The sequence below is a fragment of the Choristoneura fumiferana genome, chromosome 7 (assembly GCF_025370935.1).
Source record: "Choristoneura fumiferana chromosome 7, NRCan_CFum_1, whole genome shotgun sequence".
Classification (NCBI taxonomy): domain Eukaryota; kingdom Metazoa; phylum Arthropoda; class Insecta; order Lepidoptera; family Tortricidae; genus Choristoneura; species Choristoneura fumiferana.
Window position 1 is genome coordinate 713,824 of NC_133478.1, and position 11,407 is coordinate 725,230.

General features: G+C 39.3%; 1 protein-coding gene and 1 pseudogene across 1 annotated transcript in view; one reads left to right on the plus strand and one right to left on the minus strand.

Moving 5' to 3' along the window:
- Positions 1-4,174, plus strand: part of LOC141429467 (uncharacterized) — a 114,276-nt gene extending 110,102 nt beyond the window's left edge. The window contains exon 15 of the mRNA XM_074089775.1: positions 1,967-4,174. Coding sequence (XP_073945876.1) covers positions 1,967-2,037 — 71 coding nt within the window. The 3' untranslated portion in view covers positions 2,038-4,174. The remainder of the gene's footprint in view (positions 1-1,966) is intronic.
- Positions 4,175-6,042: 1,868 nt separating this feature from the next.
- On the minus strand, positions 6,043-11,378 carry LOC141429872 (xanthine dehydrogenase/oxidase-like; annotated as a pseudogene).
- Positions 11,379-11,407: the final 29 nt, after the last annotated feature.

Here is an 11,407-nt window from a genome sequence, read left to right on the forward strand (position 1 = left end):
TGCCGTAAACATCACGACTTTTGTTCGGTAAGGACCTCAAGTTTACGACACGTCACTGCGATTCCGTATTTTAAGAAGCGGTTTGGTCGCACCCTTAAAAGGAAAACTATAACAGCTTAGAAGGCTTCACAATTTAACAAGTACCTATTATAGGTGATCAAAACTTTCAATTGAATATATTTTATTGTACGGCCAAGGACTTTAATACGGTATTTGATAACTCCTGATTTTGCCATATCTTAATATTATTATGAAAATATAGATACACAGATAGTGTTTAGCGAAGAGAAAATTTAAATCGGTAGAAAATTGGATTTATAGTGTTTTTTTGAAAAATCTATATACCTCTCAAACGCTTTTCTCTATGCAGCAAGTATGGCGGTACTGGCGTGTGACGTTACATGCCAGTATGTTTTTCTCCGTCTAATCTTGAATTTCAAACCTTAATAACTTTGTTATTTGTAAAGGTGGCTTGAAAATTGTTTTTCTATTCGATAACAGGCATTGTGTAGTTTAATTTTTATAAAACATATATAAAATAATCAAATACCGTATTCATGGGCCACCATGGAACCATTTCACAGTAAACGTCATAGTAACATCGCATTAATAAATAATGAAAATCGTGATATCTTTTCCTTTGAAAAAGTTCCATGGTGGCTCATGATACTTGACCGTACGGAAGGCAGTTAAATGCGCTTGGCCCAACACGCAATGAGGGCTAAAAGACAGGGGAAATATCGCTAGATGGCGTTAAGGAGCGGCCATACCGCTGCTTAAAAAACGGTGACGGTACGGAATCGCAGTGACGCATAGTATGCGCACAGTTTTTAACCCCCGGCGCAAAAAGAGGGGTGCTATAAGTTTGACCGCTATGTGGGTCTGTGTGTCTGTCTGTCTGTCTGTGGCACCGTAGCTCTTAAACGGGCGGACCGATTTGAATGCGGTTTCTTTTATTTGAAATTAAGTTTTCTAGCGATGGTTCTTAGACATGTTTTATCAAAATCGGTTCAGTCGTTTTTCTGATATTGAATTTTGAAATGACAATATCGAGGGTTTCCAACTTTTTGTCGTATTTTGTTTTGCATGCTCTCCAGACCGCTGCTTAAAATACGCAAACGGTGCGGAATCACAGTGACGTGCCGCAAACGTCTCGAGTTTTGTTCGCTAAAGTCCTGACGTTTACGGCACGTAATCCGTATTTTAAGCAGCGGTGTTGAGAGCGTGTGATGAAAACGATGCGCATACGATGCGTCACTGCGATTCCGTACCGTCACCGTTTTTTAAGCAGCGGCGTGGCCGCCCCTTTAAGGTAGGCGTCCACTTAATAATAATAATAATAAATAATAATAAATCTTTATTTCGCATAAGTAAGAATTAGGTACAGACATGTTCATGCTAAGATGAAAAAAAAATGATAAATTAAAGGTAAAATACTAATGCGAAAAAGGAGTCCACTCAGCACAGGAGCACTAAAGGTGGCTCGATGCTGATATTACGTGGATCCAGGTTGGCATCCGATACAGAACTACGCGACACACCACACAGTTATCCGCATCGTACGCTTCGGACGTATCGGATTTGTTGCTTTGTATAGATATGTGCGTTGCTTACGATGCGGACAGGTGGACGCACTTATATGAGTTTCTATACAAAGAATACTACGATCCGTTGCGTGCGATGCGTCCGATGCGTACGATACCGACAAGTGGACGTTTACCTTTAGTATCGCGAGGTATTTCTCACGTTGCGCGGTCTTGCTTGCAATTGGCTCATTTAGTTATTAGCCAATTGCAACTATTGCAAGCAAGACCGTAACGTCAAAACACCTCACGATACTAACACCATCTAGCGATATTCACCTGTCTTTTAGCCCTCATTGACCGAATGTTTTATGGCTACTTTCACCTGTGACACTTTTTCACATCGTAATTTTAAAAACTTCTAAACAAGAGTCTTTTTTCAGACGGCCCGTACACCAGAGAAGCTGTACAGTTGCACACGGCAACACAATACAACGATTTTATGTTTAATTGATTTAAGACTCTTTGCTCGGACAAGTAGGTATTTTTTGGTTTACAGTAGGTACCCGGCGGTAAAGATTGCACGTCGATCTTCAGAAAATGACAGTCAAGTCTATTCACGGTGATTTCTGAATACTGGCGACCGTCCATCAATCATCGTATTTAATAAGTGATGTTGTATATCAAATAATATTGCACCTTTATGGATTTAATTTGTTTACGTCAAATTAATGACATGTAAACTTCGGATATCTATAGAGCTGTTGCAACTACTAGAAAATGGATAGTTCCCTCTTTTTCCTAAAGATTCCATCATACAATTTAAAGTTTTGGGGTGTTTCAAACAACTCTGTATTATATAATTTTAATCTAAATGCGTACGTACTCTAGTGCACCTGTACAACGACTGACAAACGTCACACAAGTAGTGTGTGACAACGCTCTACGAAGCCGAAATTAACCGAGTCTCTTTCCACAGACCGATGTGCAATCTTTATCTTTATTTAGATACCTGTGGTCTTACAATAAATGCTTTGAATCTTTGAATCTATGTGCCGGGTACTGTATTTTTGTTTGTATAAATACAACATTTTTGACATTTGTATATATCATCAGTGACTAAGTACTTATATCTTTTTATTTTATTTTATTCATTGACATTTGATTTAACTAGGTAAATAATAACAGGTATTTCATTTTTGTTTGTATTGGCTTTATTTAACTGATTTTAAAAATTGCCATATATTTTTGTTGTTATTATTATTATTACCGTAAACTACTACTACTACTACTTTGATAGATTTAAAATGAAGTAAGAAGGTAAGTAATTTATGAAGGTAGTTATTTCACTACAACAGATGGTCTAAAAAAAATAAGGACATGGACATTGCCTTGAAACTGTTTTCAAAGTACCTAGCATTTACTTGTTTTTTTTATTTGAATCGTGTTTATATTGTAATTTTATATTTCTTGACGATCTTTTTGTGTACCCCTTATATTTTAGACATGTCTAAAATATAATTTTGTAATTTCAATTAAGAAATAAATCCGTGTATCTATCTATCGACGTTACTATAGGATTATACTATAGAATATTAGGATTAAGGACTCGCTTTGGTTATTGTAAAATGCTTTTTGTTTTTTGCTTGAAATAAACAGCTTATTTTTATACAACGAGAAAGCGTAGCCAGCATAGAACAGCAATCTGGTGATATTGATATTATATTTGTTGGGTTGGCTTGGCTTGTGTTTAGGGTTTCGTAGCCAAAATGGCAAAAACGTAACCTTTATAGTTTCGCCATGTCTCTGTCTGTCCGTCTGCGGCTTTGCTCAGGGACTATCGATGCTAGAAAGCTGTAAGGTGTTTTTTAGAATACCTCCCCTAAACGTAAAGTTTAAAGTTTTTTTTTCTTATCCAACCTTGTAGTGTGGAGTATGTAGGTCTTTTAAAACCATTAGGGGGTTGCTAAAACGATTTTTCGATTCAGTGATTTTTTTTTGCAAAATATTCAAATTTTCATTAAAATCGAGTCTCCCCCCTCTAAAATCTAAACAGGTGGGTGGAAAAATTTGAAAAAATTCAGGATAGTAGTAGGTATACTTACATAGAAAACTTTATCGGTTAAGTTTTTTTGAGAATTATTAGTAGTTAGTATAGCAGCTTAAGGTATAAATTTAAAATATACCTATACTTGGAATATTCCGTACAAAATACAAAATCCTTAGAATAATACCTATTACTTATTTTTTTCGTAATGGCTACGGAACCCTATTTTGGGCGTGTCTTGGCCGGTTTTATGTTTAGAATAAGTAAGTTAGTTTTAGTTCTGTTTTTCTTTGTTTTGCAATGACGTCTTTGTTATTATATTGTATTTATGGTGTATTAATAAGTAATTTTATTTCCGAATTATTAGAAATAAAACATATTATTGGAAATAATTTGTATGCGATTATTATTATTATTACCTACTAGACTATCCGTGGCGCCACACGCGCGATGCACGCGCGCGTAAATAATCCATTAGATCTGGCAGTTGAATTCAAGTACGAGTACTAACTCATTCTTTTATTCCATGGTAGCTACCTACTGTGTACTAATAGTAGATTGTACAACAAGAGCATATAACGAGCCATTTTACCCAAAGCGATCACATAGCCAGGATAGACACGTCGATGGGAAAATGAGTTTAATGCTCGAGTTAACACTGCTTTTCACTTAGATTTCAAGGAAATTAAATAGCAACATTGGAAACAATTGTTCACTTTCTATGTATTATTATATAGTTGTATTTTTTAGTTTTATTGTTTTATTTTGATTGATTTTTAGTTTTAATATAAATTATTAAAAAAAAATGTAGAAACTTTTTTAATGAACTAAAACAATTTCTTTGCTTAAATTAATCCATACTAATATTATTAATGCGAAAGTGTCTGTGTGTGTTTGTATGTTTGTCCGTCTTTCACGTCGAAACGGAACGTGATTTTTAGCATAGAGCTAGTCACATAACACGACACTTGTCACTCCTGTGGGTCCTGCCGGGGAGGAGGCGAGGGTGGCATAGTTTCTGGGCAAGCCCGTGTTGCCATAAAGTCGTTGTCCCAGGCGTAGTAGCATCCGCGGAGAGGTCACTTCGCCCGCCTGCCTCGGGTGGGAAACAACACGGAGAGTGGCAGTTACCGGATATAAGTTCGCACAAATAGGCGTAAGTGCCAACGCCAAGGGTCACTCTCGACAGTAGGAGGACGACTGGTTTCACATGCTAAAGGAAAAGCGCACGAGGCGTCTCGAGCAGGCCATCAACCCCCGACCACCTGGGGGGAGTACACTTGTCGCGTGTGCGGCCGGGGGATCCTGTCCCGAATCGGCCTATTTAGTCACGAGCGCAAGTGTCGTCGCGATGCTACTTAGATCATCTGCAAAAGATGTCAAGGCCAATTATTATTATTATTATTTTCGAAGGATTGGTTTTTCTCAGCTCTAGGCTGGTATTAACTACATTTACGGGTTATCCACCAAGTAAATGTAGCAAGAGTTGTAGAATAAATATTTTTTAAGAAGATTGCTGAGGGCTATTTTCAGGGTCTAGTTGCATGAACTTTCTCACTATTCTGCATGTATTAAGTATTGCGGCTTTTTGTAAAATTGTGTAAACGTGTGATTTTATTTCAATAATTTTAAGCTATGGTGTAGGTGGTTTGGGATGACGCCTGTTGTAGATAGGACTATTGGAACTACGTACACTTTCTCCTGTCTCCATAGTCTAGCAACTTCGTCTTTTAGGTCTTATTATTATTATTATTATTAGTCACATAAGGGCCCAAGAGTGACAACAGCGCGACAACCGAATTCCACGCGGGCGAAGCGGCGCGGCGGACAAAAGCTAGTTAAATTTCATGTGTTTCCATTTAAATTCAATTGAATTTAAAATTGGTTTATTTTGTTGCTGTGTGGATCTGAATAGATTCACGGTCTCCAGTGTACGGGCCATCTCCATCTAAAAGAAAACTAGTTAAAAGTTGTTCAATTTCATAACTTGATTTTAATTCTTCTTCTTCTTTGTCGTGTCGCTCTTGGCAGAGCGGTCGTGGTCACACTGAGGCGTCCGCGTCGGTGGTAGAGGCGACACGATCTCCGGACGATCTCCCGCCATACCTTCTGTTGGCAGACTGTATGGCACAGTCAGATACGCCGTAACGCACACGCACAGTCAGATAAGACATTCAACAGTCGGGACCCATTTAAATCGTGACGCTCAAAAAAGCTTAACTAATGGGTCCGACCACGTCCCGACTGTTGAACTTTAAGTTAGCTACTTAACAAAGTTCTAGCCCACTAGACTTGTTTTCTCTTTTTAGTCTTTTTTAAGGCAGTCGGGTTTTTTGATCTTTTTTTTAATTATTGGTTATTATTTATTAATATATTTCTCTTAAAACTGAAACCTCTTTTTAAAGCAGCAGTACCAAGTCTAATCACATTGATTTTGGAGCTTATACACAGTTATTAATTTCAAAGTTGTTTTATTCAGTGTATGTACAAAAATAAGTCAGATGAATTTAAAATCCGAGTATTTTGTTGCTGTGTGCAACTGGATAGCTTCTCTAGTATACGGCCCATCTGAAAAAAATAAATAAATTTGGCTACAGATTTTGTTACAGTAACAACATTAACCACCCACCACCACCGTTGGGAGAAAAAGTCCTCGAGTCGCGACCACGAACCGGAAGACGAAGCGTTGGCAGGCCTCCCACCAGGTGGACTGACGACATCGTGAGAGTAGCGGAAACCGGTGGATGCAAGTGGCGAGTTGTCGTTCATTGTGGCGTTCTAAGGGGAGGCCTTTATCTAGCAGTGACGTCTTCGAGCTGATGATGATGATGATGATGAACAACACAACCATTACTGTTTGCGTGGCATCCTGGCATCCACTGCATAAATACAATATCGCAACTGTGACAAAACACGACGAGGAATAACGCAACTAACTAACGACACTGGAAAACCCGCAGCTAATTTGCCCAATCAATCATTAGTTGGAGCTATAGCTAATTTTTTAGATCCTTTGCTAACATACACACACACACACACACAACACACACACACACACAACACACACACACACACACACACACACACACAAACATCACGCCTGTATTCCCAAATGGGTAGGCAGAGCACACGGAACGTCTCCACTTCGGAGCAATTTTAGGTTTAGTTTGACAAAAAAAAAGGTACAATAGTGACAGGTTGCTAGCCTGTCGCCTACGGTATACCTTAACCTATATCCTCAGGCGCCTCTTAGGGCATCCACGGAAGTAACGGGAGGTATAATTCTAACCGACACCGACTGGTGCTAGCAAGGCTAAGATAAACAAACATTATGGGTATGTGTGTGTGTGTGTGTGTGTGTGTTGTGCGTGTGCATGCGTGCGTGTGTGCGTGTGCGTGCGTGCGTGCGCGCGCGCGCGTGTTTGTGTGTGTGTGTGTGTGTGTGTGTGTGTGAATGGGTCCATTTTTATTTTGTTGTAGTTTTTTTCCAATTTGAGTTTCTCATTTTATACTACATTTTGTGTAACTCAATGGAAAAATTTGAAGGACAGTGTAAATTGGGCTTATCATAGTCAGAATAAGCAACTTTACCAATTCACCAAATTGCATTGAAATCTAAGAAATGAAAGATATCGACGAGAAAATAAAAATTGGCCCTAAATAACACATAGGCTACTTTTCATCCCACGGGATAGGGCTAAAATCTAGAAAAAACCGCTGGGCTTAGAGTGATGAAATTTGGTATGTTGGTAGCTGCATGTTTGGAATAACACATAGGTTACTTTTTATCCCGATGTTCTCACGGGATAGGGATAAAATCTTGAAATTTGAACCGCTGGTTTAGAGTCTTGAAAATTTTAACAGTTGTTCTTAACACAACCCCAATAAAGACCACGATATAAATTTTAGGAATTCCCAGTACCAGATCGAATAGTTTACGCGTGCGGAGCCGCGGGTTATTTGATAACTTTATAAAATGGAATTACCGATCTGGAACCACTTGTCGGCGGGCAAGCCGGCGTCGAGCCTGGCGGCGACAATGGCTTCACGCATAGCGAAGGGAACCGCCACCGACATGCAGAGAGGGGGCTCGCCGATTGCTGGAAACAGTTTAAAACGTCAAATATAGCATAAATAAAACTTTGAAAAACTAAAAAGCACGCTTTGATGGTAGCTATGTATCTAACTGCTCCATTATTAGACCATGGAAACTGCTTTTGGTTAAAATATACCCTTACATCATTCTAACAATCTCAAAGATGGCTAGGTGACGTCGTTCTGTTTTGGAGTACCATAGTGTCAAGCTCCCAACTCCATCATCACAGCTCGATGGTACTATGCACAATTCAAGTTTAATATCAATACAAAAAAAGAAGTAGATGGAAATCAACTTCAAGAATTCCGTTACATACATAAGCGTGTTAACAAAATTGACAAGACTTTTAAAATAATAAATTATTTTTCTTACATTTTGCTCCAAAGAAGCGCGGCTCAGAGTATGACTTGTTCCTGAAGTAGACGCGGAAGTCCTGTGGATGTCCCTCGCCTGCGGCACGTGTAGTCCCAAGTGCGATCCGTCAGCAGCTTGCCAGTCTCTCGGTCATAGACTGATTCCTCGCACGTCCAGTAACCCAGTCCCATGATAAAAGCCCTTCAACCTAAAAAAAATCAAACATTAGTTTGGTTCACACCCAGCGGGAATAAGATACAGAGATGCCTTAATAAATTTACAGGATGATCACTTACTTGACCAATATCAATCTCAGGACTGACACTTAGTCCCGCATCCTCAAGCAAGTCCACTCGCACCACCTCCCACTCGCCAGTCAACACGTCCACCTCTACTTCAGCCAGCGTCACACCGAACACGTCTGCTCTCTGCATATCAGCCAGTGATACAAAACCATGCGCTTGCAGGTCTATACTAGCATTAAATGCTGCTTTGATTAGCACCTCCCACGTTGCATCAGTCATTGTTGCTCTTATAGGTGCCAACCGTAACAATAGTTCTTCACAGGCACGTTGGACACCAATGCCAATATTGATTGATGTCAAACTACCTCCAGATATGAAACCATTGGGGTTAATTATCGTATTATTTCCCTTAATTTGAATTTTGTCCATTGATATTCCTAGCAAAAAAGCTGCAATTTGAATTGCTTTAGTATTCAAACCTTGCCCCATGTCGATTCCGCCATGTGTTATGGTTACGCTACCATCATCATGGTAAACTGACAAGGTGACGTCAAAATATTGCGATCCAATAGGAGTCCATCGTAGTAAAGAAAACCTTAAACCACGTTTCTTCCACCTGTTCTGTGCATTGTATTTGTCCACGGCTGCTCTCCTGTCTGCGTATTGGGCGTCGGTCTTCACTCTTTCCACCATTTCCCTCAGCTCAGTATAAGCTGGATCTAGATTGCGTAATCTTACTTCTAGTGGATCTAGAGACAATTCGTATGCAATACGCTCCATTATAAATTCTACAGCATCGATGACTTCAAGAGTTCCTGTAAAGAACAAGATAGCATTAAAATTTGCGTTTAAAATTAATCGCTTCTGTGACTTTATAAGTTAATTACTTACCAGGAGACCGACACCATGTATTGCTCGCAGTGTCTGTGGTCACAGTGAAAACCTTGAAGTTCCATCGAGCCTTTTCATAACAGTTGTTGTAGGCGTCCAAAGTAAACAAGGAGAATGGTTCATCAACTACATAGCCATTGTCCATGTACACATTCTCGTTACAATATTGCACTCTTCCAGTAGCGTCAACGGCTACCTAAAAAGTATGTATAATAAAGTGTTAATTTACATTACATTCATGTCTATGTTCTTCTTTTTTTGTATAGCTCATTCACTAAAATAAGACGGGTAGCTTTGTTGTCACTCTCACTCACCATCTCAATTACATTTTCAATTTTTTCGGCCAAACGGTAAAAGATGATGAAAGAAAGAGATGGTAAATGCCAACCAAAATAAACTGGTTTTGCCCAAACTTGCATTTCCAAGTTTGGTGAGCTCCAGCAGGAAGCTGGAGTTTCGGTTTAGTATAGCAAAGTAAGTAAATAAAATAGATACTAACATAGACTTTAAAAAAAAACTTTAGTATAATATTTTCAATCCACTGCAAAGAAATAAAAGGCTTTTTTATTTTATTTTATTTATAGCATTTGGTAGAAAACCTGCCGTAACTAAAACCGAGGATTGGAGAAGGCTCAGGTAATTTACCTCATATTCAGTAGAACATGGCAGCCTCTTTCCCACAGCCTGAGAGAGTGTGACAAGCGGCAGTATGACGCGGCAGGGCCGATTCAGCTTGTGTGTGACCAGCGCACGCCACAGCTACTTGGTTCCCTCGAGAGATCTTGATGCCGTACGCCCCTCCTAGTCGACGCACGTAGACATCTATCCTTAAAAAGCAAACAAAACGTATCTTCATCAGATATCGCATGCAAGGAATGATTAACTGGTTCAGGCGTTACTTTGCGCTATATAAACTATTTACAACCTTTTGTCTTGCTCCTCCGCTAGCAAAACTGCGTGCTAGGTGGAACAAGATAAATGCATTTCCACCGCAAGTGGAGTGAACTTCCGTACGTCGATCAGTTTATCTTTAGTCATATCGGTCTGTAAATTTACCTACTGATTTCAGTTAGCCAAAAACATCCTATTGGTTTAAATCGAGCTTTTGTGTCAAATCTTCGTTTAAATCGTCCACGTATTTCGAGTAAAAGGTAACTGACAGATAAAATAGACGAATAGCAATATGATCATAAATAAGTTTCTTTTTCCTAATAAGAATTACAAAACATACCATTTGTAAACAACACTGTTTTTTCATGGTGGTGCAAAAAATGCTTTAATTTTCTGGCACTTACTTGTTTTCCTGCATTTTTATAGCTCGTGATATGACGACTGTTTTCCATCCATGTGCTGTGAGGTTGGATGTACCTCCATACCCTCCTCAGTCGGTTTTGTCACACACATAAGTGTTTCCATGCAAAAATGTTGCTGATGATATATTGTTTCTTCACCTTTCACTACTTTAAATATATCAGTTCTTTTAGTACCCCAGCGTTTTCGCCAGCCATATTAGTTCTACTAGCAATCTTCTTGGCTTCTTTGATATCGATGACAGGTTTCTTAATGTTATTATATTTTACATGTACAAGTTTTGCAGCCTTTTCGGCAATGTATTTTGTCTCGGCAACAACTAAGCCAATGACTTGCCCGTTGTATTTTGACTGAACCAGAGCAGAAAACTTCTTCGTCTTTGAGATAAAAGGGGTAGGGGCAGGAGTAAATGAATTTCTGCCAGGAATGTCTTTAGCCGAGTAGAACGCAATTACGCCAGGTTCATGCTGTAATTTTTCAAAAATGATCAATTAGCCCAGTGACCGCTATTTTGCAAAGCGGGGTGGGAAGTTCAGAGCCGCCCTCCGCGTGCTCATTAATTAAAGCGCTCGTGCGTAAGAACATTGATTGGAACAAAATGTGTCCAGAGAAGTAAATGGTCATGGGATCTTCCAGGGTCACTGAATTAACATGACTTCGTTGCTTTAAAAATAAAGTGACTTCTGTGATAAGGAAAACATTCTGATAGTTATAAATACGATTATTTGACTAAAAGCGTGTCGGAAAACACAGTGCAAGATTACCCTTTAAGTATGGACCATGGGCGTGCATTGGGTCAATCCAGGTTAGGCAGCGCTAGTTGCGCCGCAGCACCGCGCCACCTTCCTCACTCCAGGGTACGTATGGTTTACCCTGCTGCTGCCCACTTGGTTGCTACTACTGGCGTACATTACGCATGATATTTGTATGACTCAATGCC